The sequence below is a fragment of the Oreochromis niloticus genome, linkage group LG16 (assembly GCF_001858045.2).
Source record: "Oreochromis niloticus isolate F11D_XX linkage group LG16, O_niloticus_UMD_NMBU, whole genome shotgun sequence".
NCBI classification, from domain to species: Eukaryota; Metazoa; Chordata; class Actinopteri; order Cichliformes; family Cichlidae; genus Oreochromis; species Oreochromis niloticus.
Window position 1 is genome coordinate 28,464,897 of NC_031987.2, and position 27,053 is coordinate 28,491,949.

The window sequence follows — 27,053 nt, forward strand, 5'->3', positions numbered from 1 at the left end:
CTCACTCACTGAACGACCCACTGAGTGACCCACTGAACGACCTACTGAACGACCTACTGAACGACCCACTGAACTGAATTTGGTGGTTAAAAATGTCTTCTGTGTTAATTTAAAGAGTAATTAAAACGGACCAGTGAATTTTGACCGGGAACACTAAAGTAAGGGGAGGAGGTGAACATGACCGGAGGGTGGAAAGGCAAAGTAAAAAGCCTGTAGTGACAGATGTAGCTATACCAAGTGATAGCAACATCAGGAAAAAGGAAGACTAAAGCTACGGAAATACCAAAGGCAGAGCTGGAAAAGATAGGGAGAGTGAAGGCAGCTATTATAAAAGCTGGCGCTCCACAGGCTAGAGTACAATGGGAACAGTAATAAGCAGCATTTGAAACAATGAGCCAACCCTGGCAGAAAAGAGCAGTGAAACTGAACTAGATTACACCTAGTGACCTGCAATAGCAAATGCACTTTCTGAGCTGAGGATGAAGACTGTGCCTAGACTCAAGATAACGATCAACCAAGATGCTATTTTCCCACATTTGCAGATGTGAACAGTGCTCTATGTATCATCTCTACTACCAGCGTCACTGAAACCAATGAGCTCATATTCGTCACTTCCACAGTAATCCTAGAAGCACTTGGGTCAAGCATGCAAGTAGAGTAAGCCCCCCATGGAGAAGAAGGCTGTAAGCTAAAATCAGGGAATCCTAGATGAATGTACACCAGTTAACTCAGGTGCAGAAAGCATGTCATGAGAGACAGGTCCGGGATCAAAAAGAGATACGACAAGATGTTCATAACTGAGGCTCTTGAAATCACTAAATAATGGTTCACAGCTCGTTCTGCTAGGGTGAAGAGAAACTCCAGAAAACCAGAGGCAGACTGCAAGAAAGCCTATGGCTCAATTTCCCAAACATACTGGATACTGGAATGCTTGGCAATGTACAAGACTAATAGTGGACTAATTGCATTGATCAGTACCTTAGGCAGGCATGAGAATAGTCCTCCACGGTGAATTCAGAACTTCGTAAAAGATTTTGAAGATTGTAGTTAGTGATCTGGAATGTCTTGCTGTTTATGTGGACAATGTACTTGCACAATCATTCTTTTATTGAACATCTCTTTGTAGACTGAATGACCATTAACTTGACAAAATATGGGTTTACCTGTGTGAAAGCAACACACATTGGACATTTATGGACCAGAGTCAGATGCAGCCAGTACAAGCAAAAGTGTTGAGTATGGAACTCTTCGCTGTGACAAAAAACATAAAAGTAGCTGATGCATTTCCAAGGTATGTGTGGTCAGTACAGCACTGAAATAAAACACAAGGTATAGCAGATCATCATAAATGCCCACAGTGAACTCACTGGCTGGACACATCAATTGTACACAGCTTGTACAGTCAACTAGAAGAGGCTGAGCAATGCCATTTTAGACCTCCTCCTCTCTGGAGAATGAGTCAACCTGATAAAAACCTTCTCAAGACTCACATAATTCATTATGTATATGTGGTTCGTGAATGATAAAGATGTAATTCAAGTTCAGATATCTTTATGAACAGGACACACAACACAGGGTTTATGTTACTGTAATTTTTTTTAGTTTGGTTTGTTTTTTTAAATTTTTTTATGTAGTCTGGTTATTCAGTTTGTTTTTTTATTAAATAGTCTTTGAAGACAATAATGGATCAAGAGTTAAATTTTACACATGTAACTCTGGACTGGTATGTGGACATTAACAAGTACAGATATGTTTACTTTTTTATTATGTTTGCATTATATAGTCTAATAATCTGCACCAATTCTACTATTGTGTACATAATCTGGATTCATAAAAACCTTCATGAGCCTATGTACATTTTCATTGCAGCTTTATTGCTGAACTCTGTTCTTTACAGTACAACTATTTACCCAAAACTTCTGATTGACTTTTTATCTGAAAAACAAGTCACAACATATTCAGCCTGTCTCTTTCAGTTTTTTATGTTTTACACTCTAGGTGGTTCAGAGTTCTTTCTCTTGGCTGCCATGGCCTATGACAGATATGTGGCAATATGTAAACCTCTACAATATCATATTATCATGAGAAAAAGCACTGTGAGCATTTTCCTGATCATAGCTTGGGTTGTACCTGGTTGTCATATTGCTGTCCAAGCAATAGGGAGTGCTAACATTAGACTGTGTGACTTTAATATAAAAGGAATATTTTGTAACAATGCGGTTTACACTCTTCTGTGTGAAAGATCAAGATTAATTACCATCTTTGGTGTGGTTGCTTTACTAGATCTTGCAGTACTTCCTATGCTCTTCATAGTTTTCACATACACAAAAATATGCATAGTCTCTTATCAAAGTTGTAAAGAAATTCAGAAGAAAGCTGCAGAGACTTGTTTACCCCATCTTTTAGTTTTAATCAGTGCCTCTGTGTTTTTTGTGTATGATGTAAGCATAGCTCGGGTGGAAACAAATTTTCCAAAAACTGTACGCATAGTAATGACATTACAAGTAGTTCTGTATCATCCTATTTTTAATCCATTCATCTATGGACTCAAAATGAAACAAATTTCAAAACACCTGAAGAGGTGCTTTCACAGGCCACGATCAATCCTTGTATTAAAAGTAAATGCCTAGTACAACATTGCTGTCATTTTTTGGCTGTAGTTACTTGAAACACTTTTCACATGACCATATGAAATCATCCAAACTATCATGTTTATATATTTTATGTATGAACAAGAAATGCAAGAAAATGTAACGTTTAAAACATATCACTGTTGTGTTTTTGAAGAGATGGCACTGGCATTTATTAAGTTTCTGGATATATATATTAATAGTGATATGTGTTGATAGCATCTTGTATTTTTATTGTTAGAGTCAATTGAATTAATTGAAAAATTCATAACATACACACCAAAACTATTTATTCTAATTATTTATGAGGTTTTTCATTAGTATATTTAGGACTAATAAATAATACTTTACTTTGGAAGCAAATTTTTAAACTGCGTTCTTGAACAAATCACGGGATATATAACATGGAAACTGTGTATGTACCAGTTCTTCAGTCAGATCCAAGGTAGTTCAGATGAGTAGGTGCCCTTCAGAAGTACATTTATGTTTCATATTAGCTGCTATTGAAATCATCACACATACAATTATAAATAGATGAATTCCCCTGAATAATTGTTGAATCAGTGAATTGCTATTTCTAAAACAATGGAAAAACCAGGACCACAAAGATGCAAAAGTAGAAAAGAAAAAAGCAATATATATATATATATATATATATATATATATATATGTAGATATTGTGTGTGTGTGTGTGTGTGTGTGTGTGGAAACACTGAAACAGAAGCCAGGAGCCATATACAAGGCCCGTTATATATTATAATAAATAAATAAGAGTTGGCGTGCACCACACACTCTCAGTTGTGGCTCGATAGAAGGACATTAGTATATCAGTCTGCATCTTGTTCCATCTCAGAACCCTCAGGAAATGGAGGCACTGCTGGGCTTTCTTCACTCAAACTGATGTTTTTGTGGACCAAAATAGGTCCTCAGATATATGGGTACTGAGGAACTTAAATGAGGGCACTCTATACACATTTTTATGGAAAGAGGAGGGGGATCAGTTCTTGTGTTGTGGAAGTCCATGACCACTTCCTTGGTTTTCTTGGTGTTTAGGGTAAGGGTATTGTAGTTACACCATTCTTTCAGACAGTGGACCTCATCTCTGTAGGCGGTGTCATCATCGTTGGTGATGAGCCCCATCAGAGTGGTATCATCTGCAAATTTGATGGTGATGTTGCAGGGATGTCAGGGGGTGCAGTCTCTGGTGTAGATGTAAGTGTGCTGTTAATGTTCATGGTGTCAGTTACATGATGGACCCATAGCCAACATAACAGAGCCAGCAGTGCACAGGCAGGAATTTGTTTCTTACTTAGAAATTCAGACACCTCTTGATATTTAAAGAAGAAAGGGATGGGCGAAATCTGATTGCCAGCAACAAAGCTCCTCTCAGCATCAAAAGACTCCACCTCCAACCTAAAGAAATATCAGGAAGTAAGTTCATTTTTAAAAACTAAAGTTAGCCTACTACAGTTACCTTGTTTTAGTTGTTATAGCTACCTAAACTGCAGACTGTTAAACTTGATGGAGAGCATGAACAACCTGCTAGCTGCAAATAATTATTTGTAGTTCTGTAAGCACTAACCTCAGCTAACACCAGCAAACAATGTTAACTCAGTGGTGAGTAGTCTTCAGTAATAGTAATAAATCACACAACAATAGTATGTAGTTGTAAAAAGCATGACAATATATTAAGTAATCCAAAGTATTCAGAATACACACACATTGTGTAACTTAATGGAATACATGGGGCATGTATTCTGTAATACATTTTAAAAGTAACCTTCCCAACACTGAACATAAATGTAAAGTAATTTTCTAGCCTGCATCACTACAATGCTAAAACCTTGACGTTAAAACAAAGAAGCTTTCTGAAAAATGTGTGTCACTATTTCCAGTTATTTATTGGCATATTTACATGTTAAAGGAACACTTAGGTAAAAAGTTATATGTTATATGCTGATAAAGTTTGCTTTTCAATCAATTCATCCATTCATTCATCTTCTTCCACTTATCTGGGTCATGGGGCAAGTAGCCTAAGCAGAGAAGCCCAGATCTCCTTCTACCCAGCCACGTCCTCCAGCTTGTCCGGGGAAACAACAAGGCATTCCCTGGACAGCCAAGAGGCAAAATCACTCCAGCATTTTCCTGGGTCTACCACAGGGTCTCCTCCTCCTAGTGGGACATGCCTGTCACAGTTCGCGCTGGCAAACCATGGGTGTGTGTTGAAGTAGGGCCCAAAATGCAGGACTCTTCAATGCAAGCAGTGCATTTATTTACAGTGACGTAACTAATATACAACAATACATGCCCATACGTGCCCGACTTCCACTCAGTGTCTTCTGTCAGTGTTTGTGCTCCGTGTGTCCGCTCCCTCATGCCCGTGTACTCCGTGCCTGCCGCCCTCTCATTCCCACAGTCCTCCTGGGAAAACAGAGGTAGCCGTTAGTACCATCAATTTCACTGGTAAGCTCACACTCACAAACTGACAAGCTGGAGAACTGATAGGAAGTCTCACGCAATGATCCAGCATCGGAGAGAGCTCCACCACACTCCTAAGTAGCTCCTCTGACGAGGCTTGATCAGCTGCAGGTGTGATCATTTCCTCAGGTGTGGCCAGCCTCCAGACGGGACACACCCACCAGGCCTCCCTGAAACCCAGTGTTCAGCCACACCTATACACACACCCACTTGCCTATACATACCAGAATGGAGTACACAAGAACAGCAGCACAGTGCAGCAAACATACATAATATAAAACGAGTCCAAACTGCTCGAGGGCCCTGGGTTGTCCAGACCCAGGTCACTGACAATGCCGGACCACCTCACCCAGGAGGCCTCTTTGTCAGATGCCCGAACCATCTCAACTGGCTCCTTTCAATGTGGAGGAGCAGCGGCTCAACTCTGAGCCCCTTCTAGATAGGCGAAGTTCTCACCCTATCTCTAAGGGAGAGGTCAGCCACCCTTTAGAGGATGCTCATTTCTGCCACTTGTATCTGCGATCTTGTTCTTTATCATTGCAGCTGCAGCACCAATCCATCTGTTGGTCTCCCTGTCCCTCCTCCCATCATTTATGAACAAGACCTTGACATACTTAAACTCCTGTAGTTTGAGCAGGAACTCATCCTTTTCTGGCTGAGTGCCATGTCCTCAGATTTGGAGGTGCTTACTCTCATTCCTACTGCTTCCCACTCCAAGGCAAACCATCCCTGTGAGAGCTGGAGGCCATCACCCAATAAAGCCAACAGAACTACATGATCTGCAAAAAGCAGAGATGAGATTCTGAGACCAATTCTGTTTTATTTTATATAGTGCCAAAACACAGGGACTAGTCCCCTCAAATTGTTTTATTTCGTAACGTGCAGTAATCTGCCTCTCTTCTAGAAACCGTTGTGCTTGGTTTGGATGGGTGGGTTCCCCTTCTTCGGTCGTCATGGTGCGTTCCGCCACTCCCCTATGGCGGAGACAGAGTCCTCATTGTTGTCATACCACATCCCAGCTTGTTGATGCGGCTTCATTGGGAGCTGTGTCAGCCAATTAGGTGAATTCACTCCCAAAGGACTCAAGGTTAGTGACTGTTTTCCAGACCTATCAGGAGTGTTGAGACTGCAGACAGTGTTATTGATTCAACAGGGGGTAATGAGTTAGAGATTCTCAATTTTCCTAAGAATGAAAGTGTTCTGACTAATACTTCTGGGAAGAGGGATGATACAGCTAGCATTTCCAGGTCAGGTGTTTGTTCCAGTGCAGCTGCTACTGAAGAGGTGTGTTCAGAGCCAGATCATTGTGGTTTTACCCAAGCAGAGCTTTATTCTCAGGCTGCTACGCACGAGCCTGCTCCTATTTAAACTGTGTTTCTTAAATCCATCCATCCATCCTCATCCGCTTTATCCGAGGTCGGGTCGCGGGGGCAGCAGCCTAAGCAGAGAAGCCCAGACCTCCCTCTCCCCAGCCACCTCCTCCAGCTCATCCGGGGGAACACCAAGGCGTTCCCAGGCCAGCCGAGAGATATAATCTCTCCAGCTGGGTCTGCCCCGGGGCCTCCTCCCGGTGGGACATGCCCGGAACACCTCACCCAGGAGGCGCCCAGGGGGCATCCTTGTCAGATGCCCGAACCACCTCAGCTGGCTCCTTTCGATGTGGAGGAGCAGCGGCTCTACTCTGAGCCCCTCCCGGATGGCCGAACTTCTCACCCTATCTCTAAGGGAGAGGCCAGCCACCCTTCGGAGGAAGCTCATTTCTGCCGCTTGTATCCGCGATCTCGTTCTTTCGGTCACTACCCACAGCTCGTGGCCATAGGTGAGGGTCGGGACGTAGATCGACCGGTAAATTGAGAGCTTCGCTTTTACACTCAGCTCCCTCTTCACCACGACGGACCGGTGCAGCGTCCGCATCACTGCAGCCGCAGCACCAATCCGTCTGTCGATCTCCGGCTCCTTTCTCCCATCACTCGCGAACAAGACCCCGAGATACTTAAACTCCTCCACTTGGGGCAGGAACTCATCCCCGACCCGGAGTGGGCACTCCACCCTTTTCCGGCTGAGAACCATGGCCTCAGATTTGGAGGTGCTGATCCTCATTCCCGCTGCTTCACACTCGGCTGCGAACCGTTCCAGTGCGAGCTGGAGGCCTTCACCCGATGAAGCCAACAGAACCACATCATCCGCAAAAAGCAGAGATGAGATTCTGAGGCCACCAAAGTGAAAGCCCTCCGCCACTTGGCTGCGCCTAGAAATCCTGTCCATAAAAATTATGAACAGAATCGGTGATAAAGGGCAGCCCTGGCGGAGCCCATCACCCACCGGAAACGAGTCCGACTTATTGCCGGCAATGCGAACCAAACTCTTACAATGGTTGTATAGGGATCGAATGGCCCATAGCAATGGGCCAGACACCCCATACTCCCGCAACACCTCCCACAGGACACCCCGAGGGACACGGTCGAATGCCTTCTCCAAGTCCACAAAACACATGTAGACTGGTTGGGCAAACTCCCATGCACCCTCAAGTATCCTTGAGAGGATAAAGAGCTGGTCCAGTGTTCCGCGACCAGGACGAAAACCGCATTGTTCCTCCTGTATCCGAGGTTCGACTAACAGACGAACTCTCCTTTCCAGCACCCTGGCATAGACTTTCCCAGGGAGGCTGAGGAGTGTGATCCCCCTGTAGTTGGAACACACCCTCCGGTCTCCCCTCTTAAAGATGGGGACCACCACCCCGGTCTGCCAGTCCAGGGGTACTGCCCCTGATCTCCACGCAACATTGTAGAGGCGTGTCAACCAGGACAGCCCTACAACGTCCAGAGCCTTCAGGAACTCGGGGCGGACCTCATCAACACCAGGGGCTCTGCCACCGAGGAGTTGTTTAACTGCCTCAGTGACCTCGACCCCAGAAATTGGCGGGTCATTCCCCTCATTCCCAGACTCTGCTTCCTCCTCGGAAGACGTGTCAGTGGGATTAAGGAGGTCCTCGAAGTATTCCTTCCACCGTCTGACAATTTTCTCAGTCGACGTCAGCAGCGCACCGCCAGCACTATACACAGTGCAGGTAGAGCACCGCTTTCCCCTCCTGAGACGCCTGACGGCTTGCCAGAATCTCTTCGAGGCAGTCCGAAAGTCTTTTTCCATGGCCTCTCCGAACTCCTCCCACACCCGAGTTTTTGCTTCAGCCACTGCCCGAGCCGCATTCCGCTCGGCCTGTCGATACCTGTCAGCTGCCTCTGGAGTCCCACAGGCTAACCAAGCCCGATAGGACTCCTTCTTCAGCCTGGTGGCTCCCTTCACCTCTGGTGTCCACCATTTGGTTCGGGGATTACCACCACGGCAGGCACCAACCACCTTGCGGCCGCAGCTCAATGCAGCAGCTTCGGCAATGGAGACACTGAACATGGTCCATTCGGACTCAATGTCCCCAGTCTCCCTCGGAATGTTATTGAAGCTCTGCCGGAGGTGTGCGTTGAAGATCTCGCGGACTGGGGCCTCTGCTAGACGTTCCCAGCACACCCTCACTACGCGTTTAGGTGCACCGGGTCTGTCCAGCGTCCTCCCTCGCCACCTGATCCAACTCACCACCAGGTGGTGATCAGTTGACAGCTCAGCCCCTCTCTTTACCCGAGTGTCCAGAACATATGGTCGCAGGTCTGGTGATACGATTACAAAATCGATCATCGACCTGCGGCCTAGAGCATCCTGGTGCCACGTGCACTTATGGACACTCTTATGTTCGAACAAGGTGTTCGTTATGGCCAAACTGTGATTTGCACAGAAGTCCAATAACAAAACACCACTCGGGTTCAGATCAGGGAGGCCGTTCCTCCCAATCACGCCCCTCCAGGTCTCGCTGTCATTACCCACGTGAGCACTGAAGTCTCCCAGCAGGACAACAGTCTCCAGGTGGGGCACCTTCCAGCACCCCCCCCAGGGACTCTAAGAAGGCTGGGTACTCTGAACTGCCACTCGGCGCATAAGCGCAGATGACAGTCAGGACCCGTTCCCCGACCCTGAGGCGCAGGGAACAAACCCTCTCATCCACCGGGAAAAACCCCAACGTACCGGCAGCAAGCCGGGGGATATTAGAATACCCACCCCAGCCCGCCGCCTCTCACCAGGGGCAACTCCAGACTGAGACAGAGTCCAGCCCCTCTCCAGGAGACTAGTTCCAGAGCCCAAGCCATGCGTAGAGGTTTCTTAAATGTTTTTCCAAATCCATGTTTTCATTCAAGGGGGAGAGTGGGGAGAGGAATGTGTGTGAGTCCAAAAGTAAGGGCAAATTCATTTTTAGTTGCCAAGTCAGAAGTTAAGTTGGTGCATAGGAATAAGAAAATTTCTGAGGAACTAAACAGTGGTATGGCAGTGGTAAGGCTATTACTCTCAACCCTCAGCATGTCACTGCAGTCTCTGTTCATGAGCCTGCGGTTCGTGAATGATAAAGATATAATTGAAGTTCAGATATGTTTATGAACAGGACACACTACACAGGGTTGATGTTACTGTAATTTTGTTTAATAATAATAATGGATTGGATTTTATATAGTGCTTTTCAAGGCACCCAAAGCGCTTTACAATGCCACTATTCATTCACTCTCACATTTACACACTGGTGGAGGCAAGCTACAGTTGTAGCCACAGCTGCCCTGGGGCAGACTGACAGAAGCGAGGCTGCCATATTGCGCCATCGGCCCCTCTGGCCAACACCAGTAGGCGGTAGGGTGAAGTGTCTTGCCCAAGGACACAACGACCAGGACAGAGAGCAGGGGGATCGAACCGGCAACCTTCCGGTTGCAGATACGCTTCCCAACTCCTTGAGCCATGGTCGCCCCTAAGTTTAGTTTGGTTTATGATTTTGTTTTTTGTTTTTTTCATGTAGTCTAGTTATGCAATTTGTTTTTTGATTAAAAGTTTAGTTTACATATGTAACTCTGGACTGGTATATAGACATCAACAAGTACAGATATGTTTACTTTCTTATTATGTTTGCATTATATAGTCTAATATTCTGCACTAATTCTACTATTGTGTACATAATCTGGATTCATAAAAACCTCCATAAGCCTATGTACATTTTCATTGCTGCTTTGCTGCTGAACTCTGTTCTTTACAGTACAACTGTTTACCCAAAACGTCTGATTGACTTTTTATCTGAAAAACAAGTCACAACATATTCAGCCTGTCTCTTTCAATTTTTTATGTTTTACACTCTAGGTGGTTCAGAGTTCTTTGTCCTGGCCGCCATGGCCTATGACAGATATGTGGCAATATGTAAACCTCTAGAACATCAAATTATCATGAGAAAAACCACTGTGAGTATTTTCAAAGTTGTACTTTTGTATCAAAGTTGTAGTTTTCTATCAAAGTTGTACTTTTGTATTTTCTTACTCAGTTGTATATAGTATTTGCATTCTATTTTATTCTATTGTATATATTATTCTATTTTTATTCTATTGTATATATTATTCTATTTTTATTCTATTGTATATAGTATTTTATTTCATTTTATTTTATTGCATTCCAGTGTTTTCTAATTTCTGCTACATAACTTTGCACTTTTGCTGTAACAAAACAAATTTCCCACCTGTGGGACTAATAAAGGTCATCTTTATCTTTATCTTTCCTGTTCATAGCTTGGCTTGTACATTCTTGTCATCTTGCTGTTTTAACAATAGGAAGTGCTACCATTAAACTGTGTGACTTTAAAATAAAAGGAATATTTTGTAACAATGCAGTTTGGCGCTGGAGTGACGGCAGCCTTTCCAAGTAGCTCTGCAACACCGTACTTGTTTCTTAACTTTTACCTGTTTTAGACTAGTCTTTCAAACTTTTTTTTTTCACCTTCCTTTAGTCACTTTACTTTCTACCAGAGGTGGGACCAAGTCATTGTTTTGCAAGTCTCAAGTAAGTCCCAAGTCTTTATCCTCAAGTCACAAGTCAAGTCTCAAGTAAAGTCAAGCAAGTCAGAGTCAAGTCGCAAGTCAAGACAGACAACTTTCAAGTCAAGTCCCAAGTCCGAAACTTTGAATTTCAAGTCCTTTCAAGTCTTTTTTTTAACCCTCTGGGGTCCCGGGTATAATTGGCCGTTCTTGACTACTTTTGATTTTACTTCTATATTTCACTTTTAAAATATGTTTTTCTTGCCTTGTTTGGTATCATTATTTACAGCACAACCTCAAATATCTGAAATTTGAGTTATTTTTTTCATTTTGGTATACTATATTAGCACAGTTGATCTAAATTCACACAAAAAATTCAGAATCAGAGTAGAAAAAAGTTATATTTTTTTACATGTTTAACGAATCATTTTCATAACTTGAAATGCAAATAGAAATTGTACATTTCTAAAAAATTATGCACAAGTTTTGCAAACAACAAAGTTATATGGTACTATTTACCTAAAAATGCAGCCAAGGCCTCAGGCGTTTTTTATATAACCATTTAAATCTATTTACAGAACAATCAGGTGTGCTGCATCAAATAAGAAGGCACACAAATTATTTGTGCCAGTCCAAAAAATGTAGTTTGTGTTCAGTATAAGACAGAGGAGAACACCACAGGCCTAAACCCTGCAGGTCTGACAACTGGAGGTGCAACAGTCCAGTTTTCTATGTGGAGACAGCGTTTACACTGGAATCTGCCTTTGACAGCTTTTTTAGATGAAATATGAAATTCAGCAGTCTAACCGACACACAATACAAAACAATAACTACACAACAAACTAACTATAGCCTCCAAACACGCTAAACGTCACTAATGTCTCACATATGAAAACACTCTCTCTCTCTTTCTTTCGCTCGCCCGCTTTCCGTCGCGGGTGTCACTCCTAAAAACTTCCCCTTCTCCCTAAACAACCAAATGTCACATGTTGCCTTATCATTTTTTTGATTGGCTGACATGGTAAACTCTAACTCCAATAGGGAAGGGGTGTTTTTTCTTTTTCTTTTTTCACTCGCAAGTGGAGAGCGTATGCTAGGCTGTCTGTAGAAAATGCCGTTTTTGTCTAGCATCCCTGTTGAGAATAACCTTTGCAAATAAACAACAGCTAATAATATAAGATCAAAGTATTTTATTTGATGTATTGACATAAATGACAGAAGAAAAAGGCCATGTATAGCAGGACTACTCAATTACACACTAAGGTGGGCCAGATTTTCTAACCAAAAAAAAATTTTTCCCTGGCTCAGACATGCAAAAGTTAAACACGACCATACACTAATTGCAAATTAAACACAGTGATTTTGAATTGTGATGTGATGGTAAAATAAATATTTGTCAGTCTAAACTGGGTTAAATCTACGGGGTTAATGATGGGGAGGAGACGGAGAGAGACTGAGTACAGCTACAGGACCCACTTTCTGAAACGGACCCTGCTCACCATTCACCGACAATTCTGAGCTGACAAGTTGCATGTTATTCTTGGATGCGTTTGCAGGACCGGATTTAAAATAGCATGACAAACATATCATACCTGTTAAAGCCAAACAGTATCATCAACGTAGCCCGAAGAACATTTGCTAATAAAAGAAGTTAGCTAAGTCAGCTGTCTCATCGTAGCAAAAAAAAAAAAAAAAAAAAGCACCACCTACCGTTCTTTATGCAACTTCAAATGTCGGACAAAGTTGGAAGTTGTTCCATCTCCGTCTGTGATTCTCTTCTTGCATGTTTTGCATATTGCATTTCGTTTTTTGTTGACTACTTCGTAGTTTATGTACCCGAAAGAAATTACTCTTGGAAGCATTTTTGGCTCGAGCGTTTTTGTTCTTGTTTTTTTCAAATCTGGTTAATTTGATTGGCTGTGCTACAGCCCACGCTCACATACATACGGAGTGTGGTAAGAATGAATGAATGAATAAAGTGAATTAATGGTCCGCACTTTTTATATAATATGTATGTTAAATTTTAGATTTGGGTAAAATATCAAGTCTTTTCAAGTAAACAGGTTCAAGTCCAATTCAAGTCCCAAGTCACTGGTGTAAAAGTCCAAGTCAAGTCACAAGTCTTACAACCTTTTTTCAAGTCAAGTCTAAAGTCATAAAATTAATGACTCGAGTCTGACTCGAGTCCAAGTCATGTGACTCGAGTCCACACCTCTGCTTTCTACCTCTTAGATATACTATGGATAACGCACTTTTTAAAACTTCTGGAACCAGCTCCTTCATCTACTCGAGAGCGGAGCTGCTGGCACTAAACACAAAGGCACAGACCAGCATGAGACACAATATCCCGGCCGAGCTAAAGAGGAGCTACAGAGGCTGCAAGGCTGGAGCGAGGAAAGCGGATCACCGGAGGTGATTCAAACCATCAATCCCGACAGTGATAATGGGCAATGTGAACTCGTTACAGAATAAGGTTGATGAACTGTCTGCTCTGAACAACCACCAACTCTACCGTGAGTGCAGTTTGTTTATCTTCACGGAGACGTGGCTAACCGAGCTAACGCCTTAGGCTAACATAGACCTATGTGGATTCACATCCGTGAGAGCCGATAGGGACACACAGGCCAGCAGAAAAAGCATAGGTGGGGGACTCACTGTCTACATTAACAACAGATATTGTAACCCTGGACACGTCTCCGTTAAAGTATCGGTATGCCGTTCGGACCTGGAGCTGCTAGCCGTTAGCGTGCGGCCATATTATCTACCTCGGGAGTTCAGTCATGTGATCTCTGTGTGTGTTTACATCCCTCCGAGGGCCGACACAACAGCTGCCTGTGAGAAAATACACACAGTTACAGCAAGACTGCAGACACAACACCCTGAGGCTTTCATTATTATATCTGGAGACTTTAATCATGCCACACTGGATTCTACTCTGGCTGCTTTTCACCAGTTTGTGAATTGTCCCACACGGAGCAACAGGACAATTGACCTACTGTATGCTAATGTGAGAGATGCATACAGAGCCACCCCCTCCCCCCACTAGGGAAGTCAGACCACAACCTGGTTTACCTACAGCCACAGTACACACCCCTCGTCTCCATTAGGAGATGGACCCCAGAAAAGGAGGATGCTCTGAGGGACTGTTATGACACCACAGACTGGGATGTGCTTCCGAGCCCACATGGTGAGGACATAGAGGGGGCGACACACTGTCTGACGGACTACCTCAACTTTTGTGTAGACACGGTCGCCCCTGCTAAGACAGTATGGTGTTATCCTAATAACAAACCGTGGGTAACACAGGAAGTCAAAGCTGTCCTCAACATGAAGAAGGAAGGCCTTCAGGAGCAAAGTGAAGGAGGACATGAAAACAGCACAGTGGGAGGTGAAACCCTGCTTGAAGGAAGCAAAGGACACCTACAGGAGGAAGGTGGAGCAGAAGTTGGAGAGGAAGGGAGATGTGATCAGTTTTTTCTGTTAACCCATACTAAAGTCATAAAAGAACCAAGCTTCATGAATGTTTTTTGTGACAAAGAAGTATCTGTTCCAATCACTCTATCTGAGAAAAATCTGAGTTTTAGGAATAACGGGACACTCGGTAGAGCCATTATATTATATTTGGTGTAAGCAGGTACGTGGCTCTCTTTCTGTTGTTTGTGCTAATATCAACAGCAGTCCGGTGATGCTGATTTCACAATAAAGCTGTTTCCATTTTAAGTGTCAGGCAACAGTCCAAACACGACACAATGACAAAAAACGTAAATGTAAAGTAATATTCTTCCTGCATCTATACAACAGAAATCCACACACAGATTTCTGAAAAAACATGTATCATTCATTCCAGTAATTTATTGGCATATTTACATGTTAAAGAAACACTTAGGTAAAAAGTTCTATGTTCTATGTTTCTAAAGTTTGTTCTTCAATTCAATTCCTTTTTTTTTATATAGTGACAAAACACAGCCACCAGCAGTGTTGGGTAAGTTACTTTAAATTAGTAACTTAGTTACATTACTAGTTACTTCTCTAAAAAAGTAACTCAGTTACTTCAAGTTACTCGTTACTTTCAAAGTAACTAGTTACTAGGGAAAGTAACTTTGGTTTTACTCAGAATTCTCTTGTTAATGTGTTGCTTCTGTAACTGGATACCCAGCAAGATTGCCAGTCTTCTATCTTGCTTACTTGCCACAAGTGCACTGTGCCACCTACCAATAGAAAGGAAAAAATAATGTGCACATTTCCACGAGAGAAATTCCACGCCTGGACCGTCGTTGACCGCCGCCATGATTCTAGCCTGCTTTTTACATCCAACACAAAAACTGCAGTCGTGGTGCTTTTGATTGTACTCAGAACTTGGAAATTCTGCCTTCTGAATAGGAAGATGTAGGTAACACCAGACTGCAGATGAGCTGCATACAGAGCTGGACTGGGACAAAACAATCGTCCCGGGCATTTTGACTAGAGACCGGCCCGCCATTATAGGAAAAATCATAAAGCCTTTGAATGAAAATAAACACTGTTGTGACAGTGATGTACACTGTTCTGATGGTATATATGTATCAATCTATCAATTGTTTGTTGTAAGACTCAGATAATTATTTTTTTTTAAAGCGAGACATTTTAAATGAGAATAATAAAGAAAAGTATTTCCTTGTCCCCCCTTTCCCTGTTAATGCCCTACCTGCCCCCCTGGCAACACTTTGCTAGACCCGCCCCTGCACAGTTACCAGCTGTCAGCTACATAGAAAAGGATCCTGGTGTTATTTGTCTCTCAGAAACAGTTCATAACTTCCCTTCAACTCATTCATGTCACCTAAAAGGTAAACCTGTTTCTCCATCACCTGTTCAGCTCTGATGATTCAGTAAGGACATCTCCTGGTTTCATCTTCATGTTTCCCTCTCACCAGATAACCAAACCGATATCATGACCAGCAGCTTTACAGCTGTGGCTCCAGCAAACATCAGCTGATACTAGAAATTAATATTAAATAAATTCTAACAACAGCTGATCAAGCTTAAACGTGCTGCTGTTGTTTAACGCGACATCCGCTGGTTTCCTCTTTCTGGCGCAAAGTGGGCAATAAATAAACAAGAGAGAAAAGCTGATCAGCTGATCATTGATCAGTTTCACGATTGAAGTAGAAACAGGAGAGAATGAGAGAAGAAGAGGCAGCTGTGCAGCTTCAGCTTTGTGTCTTTTTCATTGTAGCTGAAGTCCGGGACAAACTGTGTTCCTTTTCACCTCAGTACGAAACGCGTAATATTTTCTCTGAATACGAGACGATTCTGTTTTTTAGGGGACGGTTGGCAACTCTAATAATTAACCATATGAACAAAATAAAGTTCAACATCAGTAACATAGCACCCACCCAGCTGTATAGAAACTCCGTCATGCTAGCTAGCACGCAGTACGAAAATGTCAGCATACCGAAAATAAACTCCACCTAAACTTGGTTTATATCTGACTCCGATAGACTGCAGGTCATAACTTCTTACCTGAAGTTCAGTTCACCTGACATGCGGACCGGCGGCCGCTTCGGGTCTCTCCTCTTGCCTCCCTTTTCCTTCATCCACCTGCTGGCCTCCATCACTTGCTAATGTTACTGAATCTGTGGAAGCTCCGCGATATCCACCACACAAAGTAACGAGTAACGAGCCTATCTAAATCCCAGTAACGAGTAACGCGTTCCTGGTTTTGGCATAATAACTAGTTACCGTGCTCGTTACCACAATAATAACGTAGTTACTGTAACGCGTTACTTAATAATGCGTTAGTCCCAACACTGGCCACCAGTTACCTCAAAGTGTTTTATATTGTAACGTGCAGTAATACATGCCTCAACATTTAGTAAACCCCTGTTTTAACAGGAAGAAACATCTGCTAGCAACTGGTTGGGGTTCAGGGGAGGGACACAGGACATTAGAGACACTGTGGAGGAGAGCCAAAGATGAATCACAACTAATGATTAAAAACAGCGTAGTAAAATAGAGATTGAATAGAGGTCAGTGAGGAAGAAACTGCATCATGTGTAGCCCCCAGCAGTCTAGGCCTATTGTAGCATAACAGAAGAGCGCAGAATACCCACTGCCACACCTGTCGCCTATCCGGTCTCACCAGCTGCCGCTGATCATCTTCATCAGCGGACACTACTGTGGCAGCGGCACTACTTTACTGGATGGCTGAGCTTCAGTCGATTGTTGAGTTGTCAAGTTACTGAAGCCTGGGCTCTAAGCGGTTACTTTGTTTCCTCACGTTTTGTGAGTACGCCACTGACCTTCCTGTTCTGTCATTTAACCAGGTTTTAGAGAGAAGGGTGTCACCGGAGCATGGGTCCTGCTTTCCCGCTCACCTGGACAGAAACCCGCTTCAGTGCAGTGAGCTTGTGCAGTATTCTCCTGAACAATAGGTGTCACCACTCAGGCCGCCAATCAGACAATATTGTCACATAAGCGCTGCTATAGGAGATGAAGAAGTCAAAACTGGAAGTCAAGACTTTGTAGTCTCACGTTTTAAAATTGTTCCAATGTCTCACACTGTATATCTTTAAGTCTTTTTAGCTTCTTTACTTCTTTACTTACTTCTTTACTTATTGAGCCCACGGTAGTCAATGCTCGACCGAAGAGTTTTATCTTTCTTCTCGACAAAGAAAAATCCTGCGCCTACTGGAGAAGGAGATGGTTGAATAATGCCTGCAGCCAAAGAGCCACTGATGCATTTCTCCATGGCCCCTCTCTATTGTTGAGTAAGACTATACAGGCCACCAGATAGAAGCGGAGTCCCAGGGAGGAGATCTATTGCACAGCCATAGGGCCTATGAGGCAGGAGCGAGCGTGCCCCATCCTTGCTAAAAACTGCCCCCAGGTTGTGATAAACACGGGGAACAGCGGACAAATCCAGAGCCTCAGGGGGTTCACCAGGGGAGAGCGGGGTGACCGGGAGGGTGGTAGCCCTGAGACAGTTTATGTGACACTCCACCCCATCACCCGCTCTTTGTTCCATGCAATCTGAGGATTGTGTTTCACTAACCACGGATAACCTAACACGAACGGAGCGAACGGTGCCTTAAACACAAAGAAGCTTATCCTTTTGGCGATTGATAGTGTGATATTACTTTTTGTGAGTGATAGTGGTTCAGTACCATGTGTGATGTCAGGCAGGCGTTGACAAGACAAGGCAGAAACGCAGAGCGGATTGGGCAACACCTTGGCAACAATATTTAATTTAGCGGCTAGCGAGGAGTCGATGAAATTTTGCTCATCCCCTGAATCAACTAGTGCAGACAGTGAATGGAGTATGGAACAGTACGTTTGATGGGCAACATGAGGTGGGGCAGAGAGTTTCTGCCAGATAGGTCGATTCAAGGGGAGTGTCGGGTGCCATCAGCGGCTATGGCGAAGAGTATTTCTGTGTGCTCCAGTGCGCCTGCGGTCGATCATCCACCTAAATGCACAGTGATAGGTTTGTAGCTTGAACCTATTCGCTGGAACGTGGAAGACAATGTAATTACACAGCAAGCAGGACAAGAAGTAGGCAAAGTTCTTTATGTTTCATGTGAACGGGAGAGAACTGAACAAACGCTGCTCCTTCGCTTGACCCCAGTTGCTCTCGTTCGCTCTCCTGTAACACTGCTCTTTTATTGAGGTTACATGAATATGCATAGGTTCATTAACATATGACGTATCCATACACACAAAGAGTACCTTGCCTGTGCGTTGTGTAAGTGTGTGTGTGTGTGTGTGTGTGTGTGTGTGTGTGAGAATGTGAACCTGTGAAAACTCCCCAAAGCTGGTGCCAGGAGTCTAGTCCATCTAAACAAAAGGCTCTTACACTCAAACAGATATACGTGTGTTTGCTATACCATATATCAGCAAGAGAAGATACGACCTCTCCTAGGAGGTGTGTGATCTATGCCAGAACACTCTGAAGAGGAGTGAACGCACTCCCCTCTTCATGCTACACAGAGTTGTTACAGACCTCCTAGGATGAGACATTCTTTCAATCTACAAATGATTATATACTTCTAAGCATATATGAGTAAATATTTCTAAGCATAAATGACAATAAACAATACAAATCTAACACACAGCGTCATGATAGCCTTTAGGGAAGAAGGGAGCTCACGCATCATTAATTCATCTTTTAACTCATTATTTATGTTGTTCAATAACGTGGTTCTCAATACCTCTGGTTCCCACTTTGCCTGTGCTGCCAGGGTCCAAAAATTGCTAGAAAAATTAGCCATGCTGCACTTACCTTGTTTGAGGTTAAGTAAGCGGTGCCCGGCATCTTCAGCACTGAGTCCCTTGTTAAACACCGCCATGAACTTAGACAAAAAGTCAGCATAAGTTATTTTGTGGCTTGCTTGCAGTTGAGCCTGAGCCCAAGTCAATACGCGGTCCCGTAACAACTGAATGAAATAAGCAGTCTTAACTCTGTCACTACAAAACACCTGAGGTAACTGCCAAAACATTGCATCAAAAACCAAGCACATTTCCCAAGCTCCCCTGAGAACATCTCTGGCATAGGGGAGGAATTTGTCGACACAGGTGAAAGAGATGATGTGGGTATACTTTCAGTGGGAGTTGATATTACCTGAGGAGATGGGTTGGAGGATGGGTTTTCCTCGGGCGGGGTCCACTGAGCGAGAGCCTGAGCCAAGGCCACAACCTCTTCACTGAGTCGAACTAGCATTTGTTCATGCTGTTGCAGCAGCTCCTCCAGAGTGACAGAAACTGAAGCGGAGGATGCAGAGTCTGCTGAGTCCATGGTGTGGCTGGAATATTCTGTCACGAGGACAGGACGGGCTCATGTGCAGACTGAGAATCGCCATTCAGTTCTTTATTTACACAAAACACCGGGTGCTTATTAGAGATGCAGTTGCATTAGAGATGCGATATTATGTATTGTTCCGACACTGACCTAAATTACTAGATCGGATATCAGAGAGAAATAAAAAATGTGATCCGATCCATTAAGTATCACAAAAGCACCTCACAAAACTTGTGACATGGTGTAACCCAGCTCATGACCTTAGCACGTCGGAGCAGTATGCGTCACATGATAGAGTGGCTGTGGCGTGCGAGACCTGTCGGCAGTCTGGAGTTACTTTACACTGAAAGCATTTGGAGCCCCACTATGTGCTGCCAAACTGGCATTTCATCTCAGAAAAAGCTATCCCGGTGAAGTAAAGCAAGTGTGTAGGTTCATCTCTGAATGTTTGTAAAGTATTTCCACGTTAAGCTTTACAACTGATATATGGAGCTTCAGATGGACTGGCCATCGGCCGCCGATGGTGATTTTTCCAATTACAGCCAAGGAGTTCCTTATTGAGGTGAAAAGGAACATGATTTGTCCCGTACTTCCGCTAGAATTAAAAAAATGTCTTTACGCAGCACAGCTGTGTCTTCTTCTATCATTCTCTACCTGTCCCTCTCCTGTTGCTGCTTCAAACATGAAACTGATCAATGATCAGCTGATCGGCTTTTCTCTTGTTGTTGTTGTTTATCCGCAAGTTTCCTCTTTGGGCCAGAAACAGGAAACTAGCGGGTAAACAACAGCAGCACGTTTAAGCTTGGTAAGCTGTTGTTAGAATTTATTTAATATTAATTTCTAGTATCAGTTGATATTTGCCGCACAGCAAGAAGGTCCTGAGTTCAATTCCACCATCAGGCCGGGGACTTTCTGTGTGGAGTTTGCATGTTCTCCCCGTGTTTGCGTGGGTTCCCTCCGGGTACTCCGGCTTCCTCCCACCGTCTAAAGACATGGAGCTTGTGGGGATAGGTTAATTGGATAATCCAAATTGTCACTAGGTGTGAATGTGTGAGTGAATGTGAGCGTGAATGGTTATCTGTCCCTGTGTGTTGGCCCTGCGACAGACTGGCGACCTGTCCAGGGCGTACCCCGCCTCTTGCCCTATGACAGCTGGGATAGGCTCCAGCGCCCCCCGCGACCCTGAAAAAGGATAAGCGGAAGCGAATGGATGGATGGATGGATTAATTTCTAGTATCAGTTGATATTTGCTGGAGCCACAGCCGTAAATGCTGCTGGTCATGATATCGGTTTGGATATCTGGTGAGAGGGAAACATGGAGGTGAAACCAGGAGATGTTCCTACTGAATCATCAGAGCTGAACAGGTGATGGAGAAACAGGTTTACCTTTTAGGTGACATGAATGAGTTAAAGGGAAGTTATGAACTGTTTCTGAGAGACAAGTAACACCAGGATCCTTTTCTACGTAGCTGACAGCGGGTAACTACACTAATGATTGCTTCTCAGAAGATCATTGTGGAAATTTAGTGCATTAAATAAAAGAACCTGGAGCCAAAGGATCTAGCTTGGGGGAGAAGTCTGGTAGAGTCAGTCAAGCCCACAGTGAGTGGGGCCTGCAAGACAACTTTTATGTGAATGAACGTTTGTTCAGGTTTAAGAATCCTGAGAAAAACATAATGTGCCTTTAATTTTGCTGTCACGTGAGGTGTGTGAGCTTACTGTGAGACTGTACAAATGTGTAACGATGTACTATGTCTATACATTTGCAGTGATGCGCAGTGAGTGATCATTTGACTTAGGGACCTGCAGCGGAGTTTGGACCCAGACACGGCTAATGACGTCAGACTTAAAGACCGAATAAGAGCACATCCCCCAACAATGAATAATGAATAATAATAACTTGGTCCTTAGTGAGTGGTTTTGATATCCGCTGTAGGGCTTCCAGGTATTTGGGAGATAGATTTTTACCATTAGCTGAAATCTGATAGCCCAGGAATGGAACCTCCTCCTAAACAACCTGCAGCTCTGGAAGGCTGGCCTTATGACCTTCAGCAGCCAGATGCTTCAGCAGATTCACATCCCTATTAATTAGGTTTAGTCAGAAGGAAATCATTGACATAGTGTAGGACAACAGAACCTAGAGTGAGTGTTAGAGTTTAGAATTTCAATCAGACACCCATCATAAATAGTCAAACTTTCAATAACAATTTCAAAGTATGGTGAAAGTAACTATTGCCATAAAACTTGAAGAGAAATCAAAACCCACACTCTCTTTGTGCACGGGAACAAAAAAAAAACATTTGGAAGTTTGACCAAATGTTTTTTTTTTTGGTCAAGCTGGTTTGCGATGGTTGGTGTCTGTCGTGATGGTAACCCCCATACCAAATGGTGGACACCAGAGGTGAAGGGAGCCATCAGGCTGAAAAAGGAGTCCTATTGGGCTTGGTTAGCCTGTAGGACTATAGAGGCAGCTGATAGGTACCTACAGGCCAAGTGGAACGTGGCACGGGCAGTAGCTGAAGCAAAAACTCAGGTGTGTGAGGAGTTCAGAGAGCCCATGGAAAAAGACTTTCAGACTACCTCAAAGAGATTCTGGAGGCAACTCAGGAGGGGAAAGCGGTGTTCTTCCTGCATTGTGTATAGTGCGGGTGGAGTGTTGCTGACTTCGACTGAGAAAATTGTCAGGCGGTGGAAGGAATACTTTAAGGACCTCCTTAATCCAACTGGCACATCTTCTGTGGAGGAAGCAGACTCTGGGAACGAGGAGGATGGCCCACCAATCTCCGGGGCGACTTCACCGAGGCAATTCAACAACTCCTTGGTGGCAGAGCCCCTGGATTGTATGTGGCCAGGAACTCAGGGCGGACTCTGGATGTTGTAGGGCTGTCCTGGTTGACACGCCTCCCAAGATCTCCACGATTTCCACCGTGGAGCCCGGGGTGGTGGTCCCCATTTTTAAGAAGGGGGACCGGAGGGTGTGTTCTAATTACAGGGGGATCACACTCCTCAGCCTCCCAGTGAAAGTTTATGTCAGAGTGCTGGAAAGGAGAGTCCATCCGTTAGTCGAACCTCGGATATTAGAGGAACAATGCTGGTCCAGTGTCCTGGTCGCGGAACACTGGACCAGCTCTTAATCTTCTCGAGGATACTTGAGGGTGAATGGAAGTTTGCCCAACCAGTCTACATGTGTTTTGTGGACTTGGAGAAGGCATTTGACCGTGTTCCTTTGGGATCTCCTGTGGGAGTATGGGATGTCTGGCCCATTGTTACTGGCCATTTGATTCCTATACAACCGTTGCAAGAGCTTGATCTACATAGCCGGCAATAAGTCAGACTGGTTCCTGGTGAGTGATGGGCTCCGTCAGTGCTGCCCTTTGTCACAGATTCTGTTCATAATTTTTATGGACAGTATTTCTAGGCATAGCCAAGTGGCTGCCACTTGGGTGGTGTCAGAATCCCATCTCTGCTTTTCACAGACGATGTGATTCTGTTGGCTTCATCAGGTGGTGGCCTCCAGCTCACATTGGTACAGTTCACAGCTGAGTGTGAAGTGGCAGGGTGAGAAGTTCAGACTTCTGGGAGGGGCTCAGATTAGAGCTGCTGCTCCTTCACATCGAAAGGGGCCAGTTCATTTGGTTCGGGCATCTGACAAGGATGCCTCCTAGGCACTTCCGGGTTAGGTGTTCCGGGCATGTCCCACTGGGAGGAGGCCCCGGGGTAGACCCAGGACACGCTGGAGTGATTATGTCTCTCAGCTGTCCTGGGAACGCCTTGGTTTTCCCCCAGACAAGCTGGAAGAGGTAGCTGGGTAGAGGAAGGTCTGGACTTCTCTGTTTAGGCTGATACCCCCGTATAAGCGGAAGAAGCTTGATGAATGGAAGTCTGACCTCAGAAAAAAAATTTGAATCTTGAGGGAGTCCTTTCATCCAGAACATGTTCAGGTCCTGGCCTAGGAAAAGGGCAGAAAACATTTCTGCAAACCCATCACATTCTGGACATAAACTCTTCAAACTGCTGTTTTCAGGCAGGTGCTACAGAGCGTTGTTTACAAAACCCAGATGCTACAGAGAGAGTTTCTTCCCCCCAGGCTGTCACACTGATCAACATAATCAAATAACCCACTGTTATGTCATTCTGGTCATATGCTCATTTGCACATTGCATTGCTCAGTTTTGCACTTTGTATAAGAATTTCTGTCCTTGGGCTAATGATACAGGACATAAAAAACTAGATTTTGGAACAGGACATCTCCACTCTGAATGCTGCTATGAAGTCACCTAATCGGTGATTTGAGAACAACATTTATGTTATAGTTAATGTCATGGTCTGACAGCCGTGACCTGTAGACCTGCTAGTTTGAGTTTGTTTTCTTTTGGTTTGTGTGTCTGTTCAGCCTTCTCCTGTTGTTTTTGTCATTATATGGGGGCGTGGACTTATGGTGGCCGAGACATGAAGCGGCGGCTAACCCAGAAAGGGTTCCCACGTAGGAGCCGCCGCACCTGTGATGTAATCATCTCACCAGCTGCCGATAATCATCGACCATGTTGAGGCAGATCTATTTAATGGCACGGTCTGGCGAAGACCAGCGCTGGAACATTGTGTACACAAGGGTAGTGTCTCTCCTAGAAGTGCGTTTTGAGCTACGTTTGATAACAAGCTAGCTATTTTGTCTCTGCTAGCATTTTTCCCCAGGATTGGGAGCATGAAGGAGAGGTTCAAGGAGAAGGAGCCTTTTGGGATTTTTTTTTGCTGTATCACGGTACAGAATTACGCCACTACAAATACCACTGGGAGGAGTCAACTATTCGCATTGTTGCCTTGTCAGATTTATGTGTTTACAAGCCGTTAGGTTTTTCATTGTAAATAAACTCATCTTTTTTGCAAGGAATCTCCCATCGCAGTTTTTCAACCCACTTACCATGACAGTTAAAAGATATGTTGGCACCTTAAAACTGTGTGTGACAGAATTGTTCTTACGGACTGTATTAATTTTTATTTTTTACTTTTCTTTGTTTACACATCTGGTCTTGTATTACTTTTAATGTTATACTTTCATTTTTTTACATTCAGGAGAGCCATCCTGAATGTTCACATTAAACAGAAAGGAAGGATTAACTGTAGATTCCCAAAGCATCAATTACAGAAGGCAGAACAATGGTGTTTCAGAACTCTCCCTCCCTTGAGGATGAAGCACAATAATAAAAACCTTCTACAGACTCGTATGACTAACTGTGTGAATCTTGGTAATGAATGTTCTTCAAGATATTTTGAGTTCTTTACGAATGGCACGAAAACATGTTGCATGTTGGTATAATTCTTTTCCTTGATTTTGGTTTTCCATTAATACTTGTTATGCAGTTAGTTTTATGAACAAATGTTTTGTCTTTGAAAACAATAATGGATAAAGAATCAAATGTTACCTTTCTAACTCTGGACTGGTACACAGAAATTAGCAAGTACAGATATATTTTCTTTTTTATTATGTTTACACTATATATTCTAATAATCTACACTAATTCTACTATTGTGTATTTAATCTTTATTCATAAAAACCTCCATGAGCCTATGTACATTTTCATTGCTGCTTTGCTACTTAACTCTGTTCTTTACAGCACAACTGTTTACCCAAAACTTCTGATTGGCTTTTTATCTGAAAAACAAGTCACAACATATTCAGCCTGTCTCTTTCAGTTTTTTATGTTTTACACTCTAGGTGGTTCAGAGTTCTTGCTTCTGGCTGCCATGGCCTATGACAGATATGTGGCTATATGTAAACCTCTACAATATCAAATTATCATGAGAAAAACCACTGTGAGTATTTCCCTGATCATAGCTTGGCTTGTACCTGGTTGTCATATGGCTGTCCTAGCAATAGCGAGTACGGAAGCTAAACTGTGTGACTTTAAAATAAAAGGAATATTTTGTAATAATGCAGTTTACACTCTTCAGTGTCAAAGATCAAGATTAATTACCATCTTTGGTGTGGTTACTTTACTAGATCTTGCAATACTTCCTATGCTCTTCATAGTTTTCACATACACAAAAATATTTATTGTTTCTTATCAAAGTTGTAAAGAAATTAGGAAGAAAGCCGCAGAGACTTGTTTACCCCATCTGTTAGTTTTAATCAGTGCCTGTTTGTTTTATGTGTATGATGTAAGCATAGCTCGAGTGGAACTAGATTTTCCAAAAACTGCACGCATAATAATGACATTACAAATAGTGCTCTATCACCCTTTGTTTAATCCATTTGTATATGGGCTCAAAATGAAGGAAATTTCAAAACACCTAAAAGGGTTGCTTTCTCAGGCCAAATTCATTACTTGTATTAAAATTGGATGCTAAGCATTTGTCATTTGTTCTATAGTGAGTTTCACATCATCAAACCATCCCTTCCAGAACACTTTTGATGTTCATATATTATATCTGTGGAAAGAAATATAAAATAAAAAAAAAGATTTCATTAATTAATTTATTTACCAAACTGTCACAGTGTTTTTAACAGATGACATCATTATTATTTATTTTGCGCTTTAAATATTAATATTAATATTAATATTAATATTGATTATACAGATGATAAGATATGTTTATTCATAACATACATGTGGAATAACTATTGCTACAGGTACCTTAATCAACAGTAATAGAGTTTATTATGTCAAAATGCAAAGACCAATTCCTCTTTTGTAATTAATGTTCCCATACCTTCTACACTTGTCTATTTTAATGTTTATTTATTTTTATCTTTGAAGTTGCCTCTTGTTAAACTCAGTAAGAGATTCTTGTGAATGGGGTGTGAGAATTATAGTTTCAAACCTGTAGAGTTCTGGCAATATAAAAGCTAAGGGCAATTTTCTTAACATAAACACCAACAGTGCTTTAGGTACAGCTAACTGTAAAAAAAAATCAACTGTATATTGCACATTAATATTGTCAAATTTCTTTAATTTATTGATTCAAAAAATAAATATATAATGAATGAATAATGATAAAGTACAGAAATGTAGAAATTTTAATTAGCTTTACATTAGTTATATTCTGTTAATTCTGCTATCATTTATTTGGATTTTATTAAAGCTCCATGTACCTGTTTTTTTGTTTTGTTTTGTTTTTTTCATTCTTACGTTGACTATTTATCCTGTCTCTTTCACCGGTTCATTTATTACTCTATATGTGCCATGATAACTGAGTGGCATGTATATAAACATAGTACAAAAAGTAAGGAAATGTGTGTTTCATTAGTTATGCTTCGAAGAAACCTTGAAAGCCTATTTATTTACCCTT

General features: G+C 43.0%; 2 protein-coding genes across 2 annotated transcripts; both read left to right on the plus strand.

Annotated features, from left to right (window-relative positions):
* Positions 1-1,682: 1,682 nt before the first annotated feature.
* LOC100691466 (olfactory receptor 13C2-like) lies at positions 1,683-2,630 on the plus strand. Its single transcript, XM_003449517.2, has one exon. The coding sequence runs from the start codon at positions 1,683-1,685 to the stop codon at positions 2,628-2,630; it is 948 nt and encodes a 315-aa protein (XP_003449565.2).
* Positions 2,631-25,163: 22,533 nt separating this feature from the next.
* LOC109200149 (olfactory receptor 13C5-like) lies at positions 25,164-26,111 on the plus strand. Its single transcript, XM_019355620.1, has one exon. It carries the CDS (start codon positions 25,164-25,166, stop codon positions 26,109-26,111), a length of 948 nt encoding a protein of 315 aa, XP_019211165.1.
* The last annotated feature ends 942 nt before the right edge of the window (positions 26,112-27,053 follow it).

Coding starts and splice junctions, on each gene's coding strand:
- LOC100691466 (XM_003449517.2), top strand. CDS start 1,683: ATGGATCAAGAGTTAAATTTTACACATGTAACTCTGGACTGGTATGTG.
- LOC109200149 (XM_019355620.1), top strand. CDS start 25,164: ATGGATAAAGAATCAAATGTTACCTTTCTAACTCTGGACTGGTACACA.